The following is a 21,540-nucleotide window of genomic DNA, read 5'->3' as shown; positions in this document are numbered from 1 at the left end:
TACTTTATTGCCGTGGCACCTCGTAAAACGAAATTAAATGCTATCATCGGTGTACGTTATAACTATAAAAAAAATAAAACCCAGACTCTCTTCCTTCGCATTCTATTGAATTGAAAATATTGCATTAATATTGCACTATACAATAGAATCCAATATAGTTACTGCTCTGGGGTTCCAGCTTATTCGTCCCTGTTTTTATCCTGTATATTCCTGTTTATCCAGGATCATTTCGTTATTATCCTGTACCGGCTGCCAGATGGTAATAGTTCAAAAAAAAAAAAAGGGTGCCCGGGAGGAGATGGATCTTTAAGAATGTTTTGAACTTCCTTAAGGCAGCGGGAGATATAAAGCATGGTCCAAAGAGGGGAGGGGGCAACCCATGATCCTCTGGGCACAATGACAGAAAAAATTGTATTTACAATTTTTATACAAGAGTATAAGATGCACCAAGGTTTTGAAGAGGCAAATTTTAAAAAAAAAAGTCTGGATGGAGGAAAGAAACAAGAATCAACAAAATGTAACAACTCAAAAATAATAGTTATGAGTAAAATAAGAAAGTTAAGAATGGTGAAACCCAAATAAAATACAATTGAATGGGGGAAAAAAATAAAAATAAAAACTTAGTTAATTTTTGGTAGAACTTTGTAGATGCTTATAGAATGTTTTTGTTTTTAAAATGTTTATTCGTTAACAGATAACCCATCATGACAATAATAATGAAATAATAACTCTAACTGGTAAGAACAATTTGGATATAAACTATAATATGGGACCTGGGGAAAAGATTTATTAATTTTATTAATATTTTTTGTTTAGATTTTGTTATAAAGATGTAATCTCTCCTGGGTACTTATAAATTCTAGTAATGAATTTTTGTCTAGATTTATTATAATATAAATATCAATGATTATAGACAAAAGCACGTTTAAACAAATATAGATAAATGAGAATGATGGTATATTGATGGTATAAAGATTTTTGATTTAAAATGTACAATTCAATATGAATGAAGTATAAAGAATGATTGTAGTAACACACGAAATTTATTTGTAACCAATCGACATGCTTTCTGGGAGATGTAATGAAGAATGTTTTTGTGTGGTTTTTTTGTTTAATTAAAACAATAAAATTATAAATAATAATAATAAAAAAATAAAAAAAAGTCTTTGCACTCTGCAAACCTCCCAAAAACAGCCCGTTTTTCACGAAAACGGGCCTGTTTCCCCCCCCCAAAAAAGGGCATGCATAGCCTTTAGGATGCTTATAGAGTGCTCCTGGGGGTGCAAAATTTCTGCCCTCCCCAGCCCCCAGGAGCTCTCCGAAAGCCTCCTAGAGGCTATGCAGGGCCATTTTGGTGAAGGGGACAAGGTTTCGGGAGGCCAAAAAAATATATGCTGTATTCAGTGTATAAGACGCATCCAGACTCTCAGCCTCTTTTCTGAGGGGGAAAAAGGTGCGTCTTATACTCTGAAAAATACGGTACGCCTGGCGCTTACCCTGAAAAAGTGTAAGTGGCCGCGATGTAGATGAAGTTTTCGTAATACAACTGCTTGCTCTCTTGGAAGTCGTTCATGCAGCAGGTGACTTCGGACGAGCCGGCCCCCTTGACGGTCAGGGTGACGTAAGGCGGGAGAGTGGGCTCGTCCCAGGCGTAGTCTAAAGTGGTGGAGGGCTTCACTTCGGTGCTGAGACGGGGCTCAGCCACGCCGTGTTGGCTGAAGACGACTGGGACCTAGGAGAAAAAGGTGCGGAGAAGAGCAACTCAGAGGAGTAAAGGTGTTGTGGCCCTCCAGGGGCCAGCAGAGCTGGCTGCAGATTCAGGCAGTGAGGAGGTTGGGGAGGAACATGGGCCAGCCTTGGGAGTCTGGAGAAGGCTCGGACGAGGGCTCTGCGTTGGAGACAGAGAGGGGACCAAGCCCGTCTGACAGTTATCAGCTGCCTTCGGAGTCAGACATCAGCGAGGCAGAAAAACAGAGGGAGCCTCTTCCCAGCATGTGCAGAGCTGCCAGAAGGCGAGAACAATTAAGAAAACAGGGTCGACTCGGGAGTAAGGCTTGGAGATGATTGGCCCCTCCCATAAGACATAAACAAGGAGCGAACGGGACGTGAGCTTTTGCAGGAAGCAATTGGTTCATTCTGGTCGGTTTCAAACTCTGAGAAGTTCTGTTGGACTCTGTGCTAAGTTTGGCCTTGCTCTGCGTTTGGCAATGAGGTCTCTGGCAGCATTCCCAGGGAGGTAAGGTGGGTGTTTATCAACATTCCCCTGAAAGACTGTGGCCCAGGGTACCTGCGAGACCACCTACTGCCACCAGTAGCCTCCCACCGTCCAGTGCGATCCCACAGAGTTGGCCTCCTCAGGGTGCCGTCGGCCAGACAGTGTCGGATGGTGACCTCCAGGAGGAGAGCCTTCTCTGTGGGAGCGCCTTCCCTCTGCCCCCGGAGCTTCGCATAATCTCCGACCTCCGGTCCTTCCGACGTGCCTTAAAAAGTTGGCTTTTCCAGCAAGCCAGCCTGGCCTGTTAATTTTAACTCATTTTTTAAATGTATTGTCCTATAAATTGGGGTGGGTTTTTTGGGGGATATGTATTTAATTTCTTTTTAACTTTCGGGATGGGTGTTTTTTAATGTTGTATGCCGCCCTGAGTCCTTTGGGAGAAGGGCGGCATATAAATCCAATATTTATAATATTTATATTTAATTATATTTATATTTATTATATTTACTATTATTTGTATGGTTTTTAATTTGGTACCTGTACACCGCCCCGAGTCCCTTCGGGGAGAGGGGGCGGTCTAGAAATCAAATCAAATAAATAAATAAAATAAAAACAAAACAAACAAACAAGCAACTCGAGCAGACATCTGTCGGAATCTTCACAGACTGTTTGTCAATCCTTGTGGACTCTTAATGACCATAATCCACAGCCGTACAAATAAAAGAGGCTTTTGGGGGACTAAGATTGTGATTTATACTTTCTCAGTCAGAACAGGAGGCCTGGAGACTAAAACATAAGAAGAACGGTCGCAGGAATGGGGCACGTCTGGTCTAGGGAAAAGAAGGACTTGGGTGGGGGGTGGGGGGTGGTGAGAGATTGAATAGCAATGTTTGTAAGTTGAGGATTTATCCGTCATCGAAGCTCCAATGAGCGTCCTTCTTCGCCCTCTGCCCCTTCGCTGTTAAAGTGATCGTTTTCAGACGCCCGCCCACCTGCCCCCTCCCCTCCCCCAGGTGCTTTTTACCTTAGAAAAGTTGTCGATGCGGTACGGAGGCGGGAACTTGTCGGTGTCGCTGAACGAGACGCAGTAGGTGGCTCTCTTCAAGGTGATCTCCACTTGAAGGAAGAAACACTTCCCGAGGGTGTCCCTGGGGAGTTTCAAACGCAAAGAAGGCCCGCGTGGGTTTCGCAAGCGGGCAAATCCCTTCCCTTTCCCCTCGCCTATAAATCCTCGCCTATACATTTTTTCTAGAAATCTGACGTGCAATAAAACCTACGGCTAGTCCTTGACGGAACTAAAGAGCCCCTTGAGGCGGGGGAAGGAGGAGAGTGCAGAAGTTGGCTTGAAGGTCAACATTGAGAAAATGAAGACCGTGGCATCCGGCCAATAGATGGGGAAGAAATGGAGGACTGGTTTTATTTTCCTGGGCTCCAAGGTCACCGCAGATGGGTACGGCAGCCAAGAAATGAAGAGAGGCTTCCTCCTGGGGAGGGAAGCTATATGGCAAATCTAGGCAGCATCCTAAAAAGCAGAGACATCCCCCTGCCAATCAAAGTGCGTCTAGTCAAGGTGATGGTTTTCCCAGTTGCCGTGGATGGCTGTGAAGGTTGGACCCCAAGGAAGGCCAAAGAGCGCCAAAGAATGGAGGCCTTTGAAGGAGGGTGCTGGAGAAGAAGACTCCTGAATTGAGTCCCTTGGACTGCAAGGCCATCCAACCGGTCAGTCCTAGAGGAGATCAACCCTGGCTGCTCTTTAGAAAGCCAGATCCTGAAGAGGAAACTCAAATCCTTTGGCCACCTGATGAGAAGGAAGAAGGACTCCCTGGAGAAGAGCCTCATGCTGGGAACGATGGAGGGCAAAAGGAGAAGAAGGGGACGGCAGAGAAGGAGGTGGCTGGATGGAGTCACCGAAGCAGTCGGCGTGAGCTTCAATGGACTCCAGAGGATGGGAGAGGACAGGGAGGCCTGGAGGAAGGTGGTCCATGGGGTCACGATGGGCCGGACACGACTTCACAACTAACAACAACCAAAGTCCTTTACATATATCAGTTTAGTGACTGTTCAAAATTACAACAGCACTGGAAAAAAAAGGACCGTGGGGGTGGTGTCACGTGATCAAAATTCAGGCGGTCGGCAACTGACTCATATTTATGATGGTTGCAACGTGATCCCCTTTTGCGACCTCCTGACCAGCGAAGACAATAGGGAAACCGGATTGGGTTCGCAATCGTGGTGCTGACTTGTGGTGTGTGGTTTAACAACGATGGCAAGGGAGGCCGTACCATGGGGTAAAACTCACTTACTGCCGAGTGACAGCTGTTAAGTAAGTGAATCGGGTTTCTCCATCGGGTTTGCTCGTCGGGAGGTCGCAAAGGGGGAATGCGTAAGTGTTGCGACCGTCATAAATATGAGCCGGTGGCCCAGCATTTGAATTTTGATCCCATGACCATGGGGATGATGCCATGGTCGTTAAGTGTGAAAACGTCTCTTTTTTCAGCGCGGTTGCAACTTCAAAGAGTCACTAAGCGAAGTGTTGTTAAGTCGAGGACTACCTGTGAGGGGTGCAGCACGGGGAAGCAACAACACAACAGGACTCACAACGGCCACACAAAAGGCACACGGCAGCCCTCTCCATTTCCTACCTCATGTTGATGTGGAAGGAATTGTTCTTGTTGACTTCAAAGCCTCCGGACCAAATGCAGCTGGGGGCGTCCATCAGCCGGACGCACAAGAGTTGGTCGTAATCGTTGCGTGGCCAGTGGAAGACCACGCTGGAGCCCGGGAGGGTGGAGAGGTAGCCGTCTGGATTGGAAGTTCCCTACCGAGAAGGAGAAGAAGGGAAATGGATTTGCAGTTCAACAGGGGGGGGGGGGGGGGGGGGGCTTGGCTAGGAAGGTATCCAGGAATACGAGGCACATGGAGAGAGGCCCTTTCTCATCAGGGTGAGAATTCTTTACTGGCCAGTATAGAAAATGAATAGGACCCAATGCAAAATGGAATGCAGAACAGAATAGAATAATATAGAATAGAATAGGAAATAGAATAGAATGCAGAATATTATATAGAATAGGAAATAGAATAGAATGCAGAATAGAATAATATAGAATGGGAAATAGAATAGAATGCAGAATACAATAGAATAATATAGAATAGAATGGGAAATAGAATAGAATGGAGAATACAATAGATTAATATAGAATGGGAAATAGAATAGAATGCAGAATAGAATAACAAAGAATAGGAAATAGAATAGAATACAAAATAGAATAATATAGAATAGAATGGGAAATAGAATAGAATGCAGAATAGAATAGAATAATATAGAATAGGAAATAGAATACAATGCAGAATAGAATAGAATAATATAGAATAGAATAGGAAATAGAATAGAATACAGAATAGACTAGAAAATAGAATGTAGAATACAATAGAATAATATAGAATAGAAAAAAATGCAAGAATAGAATAGAATAAGCCTAGAATAGAAAAAAATATAGAATATAGAATAGAAAAGAACAGAATAAAATGCAGAATAGAATGCAAAGTAAGAAGAGGGAATTCTGGGAGCTGAAGTCCACCCGCCTCCCAATGGCAAAGCTTGAGGAATCCTTAGGAGTTATAGCAGGAGGAAAGGGGGTGGTTTTTTTACCTGTCCCCTGGCGAACGCCCTCTGGGCGAAGGCGAGGGTGTGCGAGGATTTATTGTCCAGCAAGTAGCGAGGTGCAAACGTCACCATGCAAGTGTCCATGTAGCGGCCTCTGCCCTTCTTAACGTCAATACCTGGGTTAAAACACATAGCCGGTCAGGATAAGAGGGCTAGACTTTGGGCATCTCGCACAATCAACTTTTATTTATTGGAGGAGTGGGGGGTGGGGTGGGGTTTCGGTGCTCTCTGAGCTTGGTGGTTTCCTTGCAGACGTTTCATGACCCAACTAGGCAACATCATCAGTGCTAGAAGGGACGGGTGTTTACATTTCTAGCACTGAAGACAGTTCCCTAGCTGGGTCATGACATGTTTGCAAGAAAACCACCAAGCTCAGAGAGCACCAAGGACCCCATAGTAGTCCTCCTCTTTCTCTTTCTCTTTCTCTTTGCAAATCCTACCCCCTTCTAGCACTGATGATGTCCCCTAGTTTAGTCATGAAACGTCTGCAAGAAAACCACTAAACGCAGAGAGCACCAAGGATCTCTCATTTCAACCCCGCGCTACAAATGTTCTCCTTTATTGGTCTGTCTGTCACCACCCTTAGCCCAAATGCTCTGAGCAGCTAACTATAAAAAAACATTGAAACATTTAAAAAAAAATAACCACGACTCTCCATCCCAAAAGAATCATCCTCATCATCATAATTTTTTTTAAAAAGAGTCCCAATTACCTACCGATATTATAAATTAGGCCGGGGCGGTTTCCTTGTTGGATCACTTTAAGGGCTCGGACGCCGCTTCCTCCGTCCAAGGAGAAGGCTTGGCACCAACCGGGCATCCCCTCGGGGTGGATACCTCTGCCAACTCGCATGGTACAACTGCGCGCAGAGACAAAAATCAGAATAAACGTAAGGATAAAGAGGAATTGGAGTACTTCAAGACAGGGGGAAGGTTTTACTACTGGCTAGAGAAAGGAATCTAGACAAGAAAGTAAGGGGAAGATACGCAGACGATGCACTGTTAAATAGGAAAAGGGGGGGGGGGAAGAGGGGGAAAACAGAAAAGAAAGTACTAAATATACAAATATATATCCAAGAGCGAGATATAAAGTGGGGGGGGGGGGGGGAAACCATAGTTAGGATAGATTAGCGAAGGGAAGGGAATAAGTAATGATATTAAACTATATTTGGGCTTGCGGAAATACCATCCCAAGAAAACGTAAACTGAGATTTGAAAGAGACACCTATAATAATAGAAAAAGAAAGGGAGAGAGGAGGAGAGAACGAGAGGAAGAGGAGGGAAGGAAGAAAGAGATAAGGAGAGGAGGGTGGAAGGGAGAGAAAGAGAAGGAGAGAGGGTGGGAAGGGGAAGAGGCAAAGTAGCAGTAAGGGAGAGGTAAGGGAAGAGGAAGGAGAGGACGGAAGGAAGAAACAGGTAAGGAGAAGGTGGAAGGGAGAGAAAGAGAAGGAGAGAGGGTAGGAAGGGGCAGAGTAGGAGTAGGGGAGAGGTAAGGGAAGAAGGAAGAGGAAGGAGAGGAGGGAAGGAAGGAAGAGGTAAGGAGAAGGTGGAAGGGAGAGAAAGAGAAGGAGAGAGGGTAGGAAGGGAGAGAAAGAGAGAGGGTAGGAAGGGGAAGAGTAGCAGTAGGGGGGAGGTAAGGGAGGAAGGAAGAGGAAGGAGAGGAGGGAAGGAAGAAAGAGGTAAGGAGAGGAGGATGGAAGGGAGAGAAAGAGAAGGAGAGAGGGTAGGAAGGGGAAGAGTAGGAGTAGGGGAGAGGTAAGGGAAGAAGGAAGAGGAAGGAGAGGAGGGAAGGAAGAAAGAGGTAAGGAGAAGGTAGAAGGGAGAGAAAGAAGAAGAGGAGGGTGGAAGGGAGAAAAAGAGAAGGAGAGAGGGTAGGAAGGGGAAGAGTAGGAGTAGGGGAGAGGTAAGGGAAGAAGGAAGAGGAAGGAGGAGGGAAGGAAGGAAGAGGTAAGGAGAGAAGGATGGAAGGGAGAGGAAGAGAAGGGGAGAGGGTAGGAAGGGGAAGAGGAAGAGTAGGAGTAGGAGAAAGGTAAAGGAAGAAAGAAGGGGAAGGAGAGGAGGGAAGGAAGGAAGAGGTAAGGAGAGAAGGATGGAAGGGAGAGGAAGAGAAGGAGAGAGGGTAGGTAGGGGAAGAGGAAGAGTAGGAGTAGGAGAAAGATAAGGGAAGAAGGAAGGGGAAGGAGAGAAGGAAGGAAGAGGTAAGGAGAAGAAGGTGGAAGGGAGAGAAAGAGAAGGAGAAAGGGTAGGGAGGGGAAGCGGAAGAGTAGGAATAGGGAAGAGGGAAGGGAAGAAGGAAGAGGAAGGAGAAGAGGGAAGGAAGAAAGAGGTAAGGAGAGAAGGATGGAAGGGAGAGGAAGAGAAGGAGAGAGGGTAGGAAGGGGAAGAGGAAGAGTAGGAGTAGGAGAAAGGTAAAGGAAGAAAGAAGGGAAGAAGGAGAGGAGAAGGAAGAAAGTAGAGAAGGGAGGGAGGGAGAAAAGAAAGGGAAAATAAGGTGGTGTCACAACAGGCGGAAGGGATGGTAAATAAAGCCATCCAAATTGTATATTCTAACCTTTTAAATGGAATGATAAATGTATAAGAATGACCAATGTAAAGAAGAAGAATAACTACGTGAATGCATGCCTATAACGGTACCTAAGAGAATATTTTTTTTTTAAAAGAACCTTTTTTTTAAAAAAAATAAGAGAATAAACTTGGGTGAGTTATGACACAACCCGTAAATTGCAAGAAGGTGCAACAGACACACACAGACACACACACACACACTGTCCCAGAGAAGCTTACAGGTTTGGCTGCTCCTTGTCGGCGTAGCAGAAGAGGAGGGGGCTCAGGCTGCGGGCCAACTCGTGTTCTTCAAATTGGCCGGCTGCGTCGGTCTTTGCGTTGTCTTGCCGGAAAATTAGCGGCAACCCTTCGGAGTGCAAATAAGAGGGGAGAAAAAGAGAGATTGAAAAACAAAAAATGAAAACAAAAACCCGTCACTAAAAGAAAATGGGTTGATCCTTTGGGATGGCCTGCTCTGGAGCGATGATAATATTCAAACAGCTGGAATTGGGGTGGGTGGGTAGTTTAATGGAAAGAAGGCCTGGAGGGGTGACACGATGGCGGGGTTTTAATATTTGAAGGGCTGCCCCAAAGAAGAGGGGGGGAGGGGGGGTCAGCTTATTTTCCAAAGCACCTGAAGGACAAGAAGCAACGGATGGAAACTAACCAAGGAGAGAAGCAAGCTGGAATTTTAAGGAGGGATTTCCTAGCAACTTAATCTTGCTTAAACGACTTGCTTCCAGAAGTTGTGAATGCTCCAACGACACTGGAAGTTTTAAAGAAGAGACTTTTGTCTGAAATGGTGTAAGGGTCTCCTGCCTGAGCAGGGGGTTGGACTAGAAGACCTCTGAGGTCCCTTCCAACTCTGTTATTCTATTAAAACAGTTCTTTCCATGTTCTTTGCTGCAGTTTTTAGATACTGCAGGATTTTTGCTTAAAACTATTTTTAGTTTCAGTTTCGGAAGTTGTGGGAGCTTCATCCCTGGATGCTTTCAAGAAGAGACCGGATTGCCACCTGTCAAAAATGCGGTAGGGTCTCCTGCTTGGGTTGGACTAGATGGCCTACGAGGTCCCTTCCAACTCTGTAAAAATCTGTAAAAGTTTCCCCGCACCCTTTATTCCGGTCCAGTAAGAGGAAATGCGACCTAACTGGTAGGAGGATCCCATTCCCACAAGCTGCCATCCATCGAGTTCCAAAAAAAAGAAAAAAAAAGAAATTAAGATCTTTTTTCTACTTTTCCTTGAAGGTGATTGGAGGTTTGAATGGATTCACCTGTTTTGTTGATGAGCCAGTAAGGAGCCGAGATGAATATCTTCAAGGACCCTTTGGCTTGGCACACAATCCGGAGGATGAGGTTCAGGAGGCGGCGGTTGTTGTCGTACAGCCTCAGACGCACAACGTAGTTTTGCGTTCCCGGGGGGATCAAAAGCTCCTTGCAGTGGGTGAAGTTTTCGAGGGAGATCCCTGCAATCCAGAAGGAAGGAAGTTAATGTTCACCAGCGAAGGATATATGTGTCCCAGGATCCAATCTGGGTCACATTGAGTTTCGCAGCTACAAAGATTGCCGGACGGGCAGGCTCAAAAACAGCCAGAGAAGGGATTGGGGGGGAAAAAAACAACAACAACAGGCCCCTCACCAGTCGTAGGAAATAAATAAGTAACAGTTGTTCAGGATTGTAATTACAGGCAATCCCCAATTTACAAAGAGTTCATTTAGTCACCAAAAGGTCGCAAAATCGTGACAGTTTTACGACTGTCGCCAACCTATGTAGGAGGTCAAGGGTCAGTCGTAGAGGTAACTCACTTCTAAAAGCAAAATTAGATTCTGGAAAGAAATGATCCTTAAAGCAAAATTAGATTAGGAGGGGAAAAAAAAAAGATTAAGGCAAAAATTAGACACTTTTTTTTTTAAAAAAAAAGATCCTTCAAGCAAAATTAATTGTTTTTTTTTTAAACCCAATTAAGGCAAAATTAGTGGGGTTTTTTTGCAAAAAAATTATTCTTAAGGCAAAATCAGATTATTATTTTTTTAAAAAAAGATTCCTAAGTCAAAATTAAGATTTTTGGGAGACCACTATGCAACGTGACCGGATCGATTTACAGATGGACATCGTGGGCGGTCAGCCAAATTGGAATTGGTGACACCCCCCCCCCCGGAAGGAGTTGGAAAAGGACGTTGTTTTTTGCTCTTACCGAGCTCGATGTTCTGCGAAGTGTCGGCATTGTGCAGGACGGCTTCCTTCCTTGGTTTGAGGGTCCCGTTGATCGGGGCGCCCTTGACGTAAAACTCCAGCTCGCAAGGGAGCAAGTTACACAACACCACGGTGGGCAGGAGATAAATGGTGTGTCCCGGCTGGCGGAAAATCTGCTTGGCGCTGTCGGAGAAGATGCTGGAAGGCATGTAGTCGGGGTAATTCTCTTTCTTGATGGCCACACAAAACCTACGGAGGGAGACAACGGCGGATGGCTTAAAGAGCGGGGGGTGGGGGGGGGGAGAATTCCCTGCCTTTTCGGAGGCTCTTACGAAGGCTCCACGTCCTTCAGTTACAACCTCAAGGTAGCACGAAATTACTCTTCTATTCTCTCTTCTCTTCTCTTCCTATTTTCTATTCTCCAGATTCTATTTTATTCAATATTATATATTTCTAGAAATAAGTTGTTGTTGTTGTTGTTGTTGTTGTTGTTGTTATTATTATTATTATATTATTATTATTATTATTATATTCTATTTACTTTATTCTCTTCTCTTCTGTTTTTTCTTATCTATTCTTCTTATTCTATTCTAATTCTATTCTCTATATTTTATATTCTATTTTATTCAATATTATATATTTCTATTCTATTTACTTTATTCTATTCTATTGTTTTTCTTATCTATTCTGCTTATTCTATTCTATTCTAATTCTCTTCTCTTCCTATTTTCTATTCTCTATATTCTATTTTATTCAATATTATATATTTCTATTCTATTTACTTTATTCTATTCTGTTTTTCTTACCTATTCTTCTTATTCTATTCTAATTCTATTCTCTATATTCTATATTCTATTTTATTCAATATTATATATTTCTATTCTACTTTATTCTATTCTGTTTTTCTTATCTATTCTTCTTATTCTATTCTAATTCTATTCTCTATATTCTATTCTATTTAATATATATTTCTATTCTATTTATTCTATTCTCGTTTTTCTTATCTATTCTTCTTATTCTATTCTAATTCTATTCTCTATATTCTATGTTCTATTTTACTCAATATTATATATTTCTATTCTATTTACTTTATTCTATTCTATTCTGTTCTTATCTATTCTTCTTATTCTATTCTGTTGTAATTCTATTCTCTCTATTCTATTTTATTCAATATTATATATTTCTATTCTAATTACTTTATTCTGTTCTGTTCTGTTCTGTTCTATCCTATTCTCTGAAGAATCACCTCACCTGGAGAATGGACTCACCTGAAGAATCGGCTGTGGTCCAGCTCCATGGAGTGACATTCCCTCTTGCTGCTGCTGACCTCCGAAGTCTTCTGGACGTTCGTCCAGTGGATGGGGGACTTGCAGAAAAAGACGCCGGTGCCTTTCGGCCTGGCCTGGAGGCGCCAGGACGTCAGGTGCAGAGGGATGGCGAAAGAGTCACCTGGCATGACCGCCGGGAGCAGGACAGGTTCTGCACGCAGGGGAAAAGGGCAGAATTATTTCTGAGGGATCCTCTGAGCTGGCTTTTCTTTTCTTGCCAACGTTTCATTACCCAACGTGATAGCGTCAGTCGTAGCCGCTGACTCTCAAATTCATCCTTAATACAGGCCTTCCCGCTCTCCCCCCTCTGGTCAAATTACTGACCACATCTCTCCTGGCTGCCCCGTCTCATTCTAAGAAGTCATCTTTAAAAAAATCCAGTTTTGGTCACAAAAAAGAGAAGGTTGAGAGTTTGGGAAAAGTGCAGAGAAGAGCAACTAGGATGATTAAAGGTTTGGATGAATAAATAAGTAAAATAAAAAAACATAACAGATAAATACAACATAACAGAGACGCAGAATCAAAATCAGGTGAAGTGTTAGTAACTGCTTTGTAAAGCCTTAGGAAGGCCACACCTGGAATGCCGCATCCAGCTTTGGTCGCCACGTTACAAAAAAGATGTTGAGACTTTGGGGGGGGGAAAAGTTCAGAGAAGAGCAACTAAGATGATTAATCATATGAAGGATGGTTGCAGGATTTGGGTTTGGCCAGTCTAGAGAAAAGAAGGACTAAGGGTGACATGAGAGTAGTCTTCCATTATTTGGGGGGCTGCCCCAAAGAAGAGGAGGGTCCACTTATTCTCCAAAACACCTGAGGGTAGAACAAGGAACAATGGATAGAAGCTCATCCAGGAGAGAAGCAACCTGGAATTAAGGAGGAATTTCCTGACAGTCAGGACAATTAACCAATGGAAGGACTTGCCACCAGAGGTTGTGGGTGCTTCATCCCTGGAGATTTTTAAAGAACAGACTGGAGAGCCACTTGTCTGCAAAAATACAGGATCTCCTGCTATGGCAGGGGGTTGGACTAGAAGACCTCCAAGGTCCCTTCCAGCTCTATTCGGATTGATTTAAATGGTCTAGGGTCTCCTGCTTGAGGAGGGATTGGACTAGAAGACTTCCAAGGTCCCTTCTAGCTCTATTCGGATTGGTTGAAATAGTATAGGGTCTCCTGCTTGAGCAGGGGGTTGGACTAGAAAACCTCCCAGGTCCCTTTCTGCTCTATTCTGATTGTTTTAAATGGTCTAGGGTCTCCTGTGTGAGCAGGGGGTTGGACTAGAAGACCTCCAAGGTCCCTTCCAGCTCTATCCTGATTGATTGATTGATTGATTGAAATGGCCTAGGGACTCCTGCTTGAGCAGGGGGTTGGACTAGAAGACCTCCAAGGTCCCTTCCAACTCCATTCTGATTGATTGATGGATTGAAATGGTCTAAGGTCTCCTGCTTGAGCAGGGGGTTGGACTAGAAGACCTCCAAGGTCCCTTCCAACTCTATTTTGATTGATTGATTGACTGAAATGGTCCAGGGTCTCCAGCTTGAGCAGGGATTGCACTAGAAAACCTCCAAGGTCCCTTCCAGCTCCAATCTGACTGATGGATTGATTGAAATGGTCTACCGTCTCCTGCTTGAGCAGGGGTTGGACTAGAAGACCTCCAAGGTCCCTTCCAGCTCTATTCGGATTGGTTGAAATAGTATAGGGTCTCCTGCTTGAGCAGGGGGTTGGACTAGAAGACCTCCAAAGTCCCTTCCAACTGTATTCTGATTGATTGATTGATTGATTGATTGATTGATTGAAATGGTCTAGGGTCTCTGCCTGAGCAGGGGGTTGGACTAGAAGATCTCCAAGGTCCCTTCCAGCTCCATTCTGATTGATTGATTGACATGGTCTAGGGTCTCCTGCTAGTCTCCTGGTCTAGGGTTGGACTAGAAGACCTCCAAAGTCTATTCTGATTGAAAAGCAGCCAAAGCCGAGGAGAGTGATGTGGGGGGTGGGGTTTGATTTCGTTGGGACCCCTGTATTGATCTTAGTGGCTGCATCTAACTTGGAGACCTCCCTTCTGTTTGAAAAAGAGCTGTTTTGTGGCTTCCGAAGGACTTACTGTCCGGTGCGGAGGGACTGTCCAGTCTCAGCTCCATTGGGATTTCCAGTTTGTTTTTCACAATCAAAGCTGAACGAACCGTGATCACCTTCAGGGCGCTTCCCTCCATGGTCACAGCAAAGACCACTCGAACTGGAGGCAATGAAGAAAACTGTAAAAAGATACGGTATTTTATTTATTTTTAAAAAAAGAAAAGACGAATCCGGAATCCATTTTGCAGATACGGTGGACACAAAACGGCCCCAAATTCTACAACTTTTACCTCCCGATGATTTCCCTTAATAAGACGCACCGGGTTTTTTTTTTTATTAAAAAAAAAGAAAAGAATGAGAAAATGTTTCTGCCTGAACGTCAATTAAATAAAAATGCAACACCCCCCACCACTCACCCCCCCCTTTCTATTGGAGCTCTTGCCTCACAATCAGGAGCTTTGTGAGTTTGATCCTAGGTAGAGGCAGATATTTTTCTCTCTCTGGGCACAATGAGAATATACTGTATATATATACATCTGCTGGGGAAAAACTCCGCAATGGTGACGGGAAGGGCAGTAAGCACTCAGCTCCATTCAGTTGCCCAGACTGCACCCCAATGCAAGGGATTATGGGGGTCGTTAAAAGAGGATGATGATGATGACAGAAAGTTTCTCAACTAACAGTATCTGCTTGGAATTAGTCAAGGGAAGCTGGACTTAGCTCGCTTGTGGCTATGCAGGGATTCTCAGCTCATCCCTCTTTTGACTCCACCCTCGAGTTCCACCACTCCTTCTGCTACATCTGGTATGCTAAAGGCGTTGTAGGGTTCAAACAAACCACAATGCAATCACGCAAGGCTAAGAAGAAGTCGAAGGACGGAGGAAAGGAAATTCAACTTACATAAACCTGTGGGTGGATGATGTTGGTCCTACTTATTGGGCTGCCGACCTATGTAAAGCAAGAGCAGAAAAGCTGAATGTTGGCACATGCCAGACACGCAAACACACACACACACGCACGGTAACCCCTTGGCAAATTGCCAGTTCCCTCTTGTGCAGAGCAATCTTTTTTTCTCAGTCTCCAGGCAATTGGGCCGTAACAATACCCATACAGTGACTCCTCCCACACCCCACCTCGGAGACCAGGATGTGCCTTCTAAGTATTCCTCAATTTACAATCACACAGCTGAGCCCCAAACGTTTGTTAAATGAGTTTGGCCACATTTTATGACCTTTCTGGTCGTTACTTCAAGGGTTTGTACAGATTCGGAAGGAAAAGAAACCTGAATTCCTGGGAAAGTGATTGGATTGGATTAGATTAGGATAGGATAGAAAATAGAATAGAACAGAAGGAGGAATAAAAATGGAATAGAATATAGAATAGAATGGGGAATATATAGAAATAGAAATTGAATATATTAGAATAGAATAGGAAATGGAATGGAATAGAATAGAATAGGAGCTGGAAGGGAACTTGGAGGTCTTCTAGTCCAGCCCCCTACTCAAACAGGAGAACCTAAATCATTTCAGATACAGTGGGGCAAAAAAGTATTTAGTCAGCCACCAATTGTGCAAGTTCTCCCACTTAAAAAGATGAGAGAGGCCTGAAATTGGCATCATAGGTAGACCTCAACTATGAGAGACAAAATGTTTAAAAAAAACCAATCAATCACATTGGCTGATTTGGAAAGAATTTATTTGCAAATTATGGTGGAAAATAAGTATTTGGTCACCTACAAAAAAGCAAGATTTCTGGCTCTCGCAGACCTGTACCTTCTTCTTTAAGAGCCTCCTCTGTCCTGCACTCATTACCTGTATCAATGGCACCTGTTTGAACTTGTTATCAGTATAAAAGACACCTGTCCACAACCTCAAACAGTCACACTGCAAACTCCACTATGGTGAAGACTAAAGAGCTGTTGAAGGACACCAGAAACAAAATTGTAGACCTGCACCAGGCTGGGAAGACTGAATCTGCAATAGGCAAGCAGCTTGGTGTGAGCAAATCAACTGTGGGAGCAATAATTAGAAAATGGAAGACATACAAGACCACTGATAATCTCCCTCGATCTGGGGCTCCACGCAAGATCTCACCCCATGGGGTCAAAATGATCACAAGAACGGTGAGCAAAAATCCCAGGACCACACGGGGGGACCTAGAGAATGACCTGCAAAAAGCTGGGACCAACGTAACAAAGGCTACCATCAGTAACACACTACGCCGCCAGGGACTCAGATCCTGCAGTGCCAGACGTGTCCCCTTGCTTAAGCCAGTACATGTCCAGGCCTGTCTGAAGTTTGCTAGAGAGCATTTGGATGATCCAGAAGAGGATTGGGAGAATGTCATATGGTCAGATGAAACCAAAATAGAACTGTTTAGTAGAAACACAACTCGTCGTGTTTGGAGGAGAGAGAATGCTGAGTTGCATCCAAAGAACACCATGCCTACTGTGAAGCATGGGGGTGGCAACATCATGCTTTGGGGCTGTTTCTCTGCAAAGGGACCAGGACGACTGATCCGTGTACAGGACAGAATGAATGGGGCCATGTATCATGAGATTTTGAGTGCAAACCTCCTTCCATCAGCAAGGGCATTGAAGATGAAACGTGGCTGGGTCTTTCAACATGACAATGATCCCAAACATACTGCCTGGGCAACGAAGGAGTGGCTTTGTAAGAAGCATTTCAAGGTCCTGGAGTGGCCTAGCCAGTCTCCAGATCTCAACCCCATAGAAAACCTTTGGAGGGAGTTGAAAGTCCATGTTGCCCAGCGACAGCCCCAAAACATCACTGCTCTAGAGGAGATCTGCATGGAGGAATGGGCCAACATGCCAGCAACAGTGTGTGCCAACCTTGTGAAAACTTACAGGAAATGTTTGACCTCAGTCATTGCCAACAAAGGATATATAACGAAATATTGAGATGAACTTTTGATATTGACCAAATACTTATTTTCCACCATAATTTGCAAATAAATTCTTTCCAAATCAGCCAATGTGATTTTTTTTTTTTTTTTTTACATTTTGTCTCTCATAGTTGAGGTCTACCTATGATGCCAATTACAGGCCTCTCTCATCTTTTTAAGTGGGAGAACTTGCACAATTGGTGGCTGACTAAATACTTTTTTGCCCCACTGTAAGTAACTGTCTTATCTGACTCTCCAGTGATGGAGCACCCATAATTTCTGGTGGCAAGCAGTTCCACTGCTTATTTGTCCTCACTGTTAGGAAGTTTCTCCTTAATTCCAGGAGATGATGGAAGCTGCCAAGCTGGCAAGATTGACAGCTTCGATTAGAGGGGGAAAAAACCCCGCATGGACTGCTTTGAATGGTGACTTGGGTCTTTTTGCGTAAGACAATGTATGAAATTATATGTGGGTTTGATGATTGGTAAAACAACAACAACAGATAACAGGAGAATCAAAATGAATGTTGCAATATTTGAGTTTTAATGTTCCAGGGTAACAGAGTTGGAAGGGACCTTGGAGGTCTTCTAGTCCAACCCCCGCCCTCCAGTTTCAGAATTTATGTTGCTTTTATTAGAGTCTCGTGTTTAGTGTTAAACAGAAGCTGGTTTATTTATATTTGAAAAGAATAAAAGAATTCAGCTTACCATGGAGGATGAATTGCTTTTATCTGGAGCTGCATAGCGGAAAAATATCCCCACCTTGTCAACGGACACAGGGCTGACGGCCTCCCAGCCGTTGACTCTCACTTGCAGTTGGTGAATTCTCAGGTCGTGGGTATGCCTGAAGGGGGAATGTTTAAAAAAAATAAATCAATTTATGTGAAGACTCACGGAATGGTGTTTAGAAGAGATAAAGGTTTCCCTGGCACGTGTGTGCTAGCCGTTCCCGACTCTGGGGGGCGGTACTCCTCTCCGTTTCAAAGCCGAAGAGCCAGCGCTGTCCGGAGACGTCTCCATGGTCATGTGGCTGGCATGACTCAACGCCGAAGGCGCACGGAATGCTGTTCCCTTCCCACCAAAGGTGGTCCCTGTTTTTCTACTTGCATTTTTTACATGCTTTCGAACTGCTAGGTTGGCAGAAGCTGGGACAAGTCACGGGAGCTCACTCCGTTACGTGGCGCTGGGGATTCGAACCGCCGACCTTTCTGATCGACGAGCTCAGCGTCTTAGCCACTGAGCCACCCCATCCCCTTGGTTTAGGAGAGAGGCAGGCCCAAACCGAGATCCCAAACGGGGAAAAATAATGATCCTGACCTCTTTTCCATATTACAACCCCGAATGAAATGCTTAAGGAAGTACAAAATGTGGCATAAATTGACTTTTGGTAAGAATACGGGTAGTCCTTGAATTACGAAGTAATATATGATAAACAGACAAAGATATCAAATATACCCCAACCGATGGGAAGAGTCTAAGAATAGAAAATGAGAAATATAAAATCCCTCCTTTCGGTCTCTAAACTAACCCTGGGCATCAAACAGACAGGTGGGAAAACGGTTCCCCCCCCTTTCCCTCCCCCCCAGCCCACCTCACCTGTGCCTCAGTTTCCCCTTGGCTTCGAAGGCGAAAGGGATCTCATCTCCCGCCAGGACTTCCCGCCACTCGCTGACTTTATGGGCTTGGTCCAGGAAGGTCTCCTTTTCCTCTGGCAGGACCGGGGGGCTCCCGCTATGCAGGAGGGCCGCGCTGGAAAAGCAAGAAACCAGGATCGTGAGTTCGAGTCCTGCCTTGGGGGGGGGCTCCTTTTATCTCAAGTCCACTTTGCAGGGTTGTGGTGGTGGTGGGGAAAACAGGAGGATGAGGAGGGAGGATGTGTTGGACGTGTTCCTTGTCTTGAGGGATTGGTAAAACGATTACGGGGAGTCCTTGACTGACAACCGTTCGCTTTAGCGGCCATTCGAAGTTACGACGGCAGTTAAAAAAAAGGGCCATTTTTCACACTTACGACCGTTGCAACAAGCCCATGATGACGGGGACGGTCAGAACGTCTAGTGATTCTCTATTGTGACTTTCCGACAAGCTAAGTGGAAAGCCGGATTCGCTTAACGACCGGGTGACTAAGTTAGTGACTGCAGGGATCCACTTAACGACAGTGGCCAGAAAGATTCATAAAAGGCGGCAAAGCTGATTTCACCAATGTCTCACTGGACGTTGAAGAAATACTTGGGGGGCTCCGCTTTGGTCGTAAGTCGAGGACTCCCTGTGCGTTCCACGAAAGCTCGCCCGCCATCGAACGGCTGGCCGGAAGTCCCCCACCTCTCGCTTCCTTACCGAGTTGGGGTGGTGGTCATTGTGGCAAACCAGAGGGTGCAACCGGTGTGATTCCGGAGGGCGAAAGGCACAAAGGGCTGCCTCCGTTTGGGCGCCTTCATCTCAGCTGCGGAGGGAAGGAAGGAAGAAAAGGAAGAATGAAGGAGGGAACGAGGCGGGGGAAGCGCAGAGGCTCAGCCTCAAGGGGGGGGGGTGTTTGTCTCCTTCTCTTGATGGAACAAGCGGGTGCCTTCTCAAGTCTCAACGCCTGGGGCGAGCGGTCCCCCCCCTCCTCCCCATTTGAAAATCCCACCCAGATAATTGGAAAGGAAGGGAAGAGAAAAAGAAAGGGGAGGGGAGGGGAGGAAAAAAGGGGAGAGGAGGAAAAGAGAAGGGAAAGAAAGGAAAGGAAGAAGGGAAAGTAAGGAAGGAGAGGGAAGGGAAGGAAGAAGGGAAATGAAGGGAAGAGAAGGGAAGGGAGAAAGAAGGGAAAGGAAGGAAGGAGGGAAGGGAGGGAGGGAGGGAAAGGAGGAAGGGAAAGGAACGGAATGGGGCCACAAGACACAAACCAAACCCAGCATGCTGAAACCCCTGGAGCTACATCTGGGCCGAGCTTTCAGAAATAGCCAATCTGATCAAGAAATTTTTAAAAAAAAGTCTGGTGCATTTTACTATGAAAACATTGACCCCCTATTTATTTTTCAGGTTAGTAATTTTGACTTCAACTCCCAGAATTCCTCGGAATAACAGAGTTGTCAGTGGAAGGGACCTTGGAGGGCTTCTAGTCCAGCCCCCTGCTCAAGCAGGAGACTTTAGACCATTTCAATCAATCAATCAATCAGATTAGAGTTGGAAGGGACCTTGGAGGTCTTCTAGTCCAGCCCCCTGCTCAAGCAGGAGACCCTAGACCAGTGAGGGTGAACCTTTTTTGGCTCGTGTGCCAAAAGTGAGGCGGAGGGGGGGGGGAAGTGCAGGTGGGCGAGCGTGGGCATGCCACACCCATAATGCAATGCGCGACCCCCAGCACGCATGCGTGCATGACCAGCGCGACCCCCCATTTTTTGCATGCTTTTTTTGCCCTCCCCAGGCTCCTATAAAGCCTCTGGAGCCTGGGGAGGGTGAAATGGTCTTGGGTCTCTTGATTGAGCAGGAGGTTGGACTAGAAGACCTCCATGGTCCCTTCCAGCTCTATTCTGATTGATTGATGGATTGAAATGGTCTTGGGTCTCTTGATTGAGCAGGAGGTTGGACTAGAAGACCTCCATGGTCCCTTCCAGCTCTATTCTGATTGATGGATGGATTGAAATGGTCTTGGGTCTCCTACTTGAGCAGGGGGATGGACTAGAAGACTTTCAAGGGTCCCTCCCAGCTCTGATTGATTGATGGATTGAAATGGTCTAGGGTCTCTTGATTGAGCAGGGGGATGGACTAGAAGACCTCCAAGGTCCCTTCCAACTCTTATTCTGTATAGCTTTTGGCTCTCAAATTGTTGCAGGGTGTGTGTGTTAAAAGTACTACTACTATGCAAAGGCAAAAAAAGCCATTGACAACAAATACTGTTGGCTGTCCAGTCTTAAAGACTTCCAGCGTTGGGGCATTCACAACTTCTGGAGGCAAGCTGTTCCACTGATTAATTGTTCTCACTGTCAGGAAATTCCTCCTCAGTTCTAAGTTGCTTCTCTCCTTGATTAGTTTCCACCCATTGCTTCTTGTCCTGCCTTCATGTGCTTTGGAGAATAGTTTGACTCCCTCTTCTTTGTGGCAACCCCTGAGATATTGGAACAATGCTATCTCTATCTATCTAACAATCAATCAATCTCTCTCTCCATCCATCCATCCATCCATCTCTATTACTTATTTCTATCCTATCTATCTATCTATCTATCTATCTATCTATCTATCATCATCTATCTATCTATCAATCTATCTATCATCTATGTAATCTATCTTTACGTCTATCAATCAATCAAACAATCAAACAATCAATCAATTTCTCTCTCCCTCTCCATCCATCTATCTCTATCTGTTACCTCTCTCTCTCTCTCTCTCTCTCTCTCTCTGTCTATCTATCTAATCTATCTCCTATCTATCTATCTATCTATCTATCTATCTATCTATCTATCTATCTATCATCAATCAAACAATCAAACAATCAATCAATTTCTCTCTCTCCATCCATCTATCTCTATCTATCTGTTACCTCTCTCTCTCTCTCTCTCTCTCTCTCTCTCTCCATCCACCCACCTATCCATCCATCATCTATCTATCTATCTATCTATCTATCTATCTATCTATCTATCTATCATCTATC

At 44.8% G+C, this 21,540-nt stretch overlaps 1 protein-coding gene across 3 annotated transcripts in view; it reads right to left on the bottom strand.

Moving 5' to 3' along the window:
• VPS13D (vacuolar protein sorting 13 homolog D) overlaps positions 1–21,540 on the bottom strand; it is a 123,833-nt gene that overhangs the window by 48,891 nt on the left and 53,402 nt on the right. For all 3 annotated transcript variants that reach the window (XM_081954872.1, XM_081954874.1, XM_081954873.1), the window contains 14 exons: positions 19,251–19,356; positions 18,513–18,665; positions 17,625–17,760; positions 14,914–14,961; positions 14,042–14,192; positions 11,884–12,094; positions 10,617–10,864; positions 9,696–9,887; positions 8,663–8,789; positions 6,596–6,738; positions 5,865–5,995; positions 4,858–5,033; positions 3,240–3,363; positions 1,497–1,732 (listed from right to left, as the gene is read on the bottom strand). In XM_081954872.1, the coding sequence (XP_081810998.1) occupies positions 1,497–1,732; positions 3,240–3,363; positions 4,858–5,033; positions 5,865–5,995; positions 6,596–6,738; positions 8,663–8,789; positions 9,696–9,887; positions 10,617–10,864; positions 11,884–12,094; positions 14,042–14,192; positions 14,914–14,961; positions 17,625–17,760; positions 18,513–18,665; positions 19,251–19,356 (2,182 nt within the window). The remainder of the gene's footprint in view (positions 1–1,496; positions 1,733–3,239; positions 3,364–4,857; positions 5,034–5,864; positions 5,996–6,595; positions 6,739–8,662; positions 8,790–9,695; positions 9,888–10,616; positions 10,865–11,883; positions 12,095–14,041; positions 14,193–14,913; positions 14,962–17,624; positions 17,761–18,512; positions 18,666–19,250; positions 19,357–21,540) is intronic.

Source organism: Natrix helvetica (assembly GCF_964273705.1).
Source record: "Natrix helvetica genome assembly, chromosome: 5".
NCBI lineage: Eukaryota > Metazoa > Chordata > Lepidosauria > Squamata > Natricidae > Natrix > Natrix helvetica.
The sequence above is the reverse complement of the archived record's forward strand: the minus strand, read 5'-3'. Positions and strand labels throughout refer to the sequence as shown.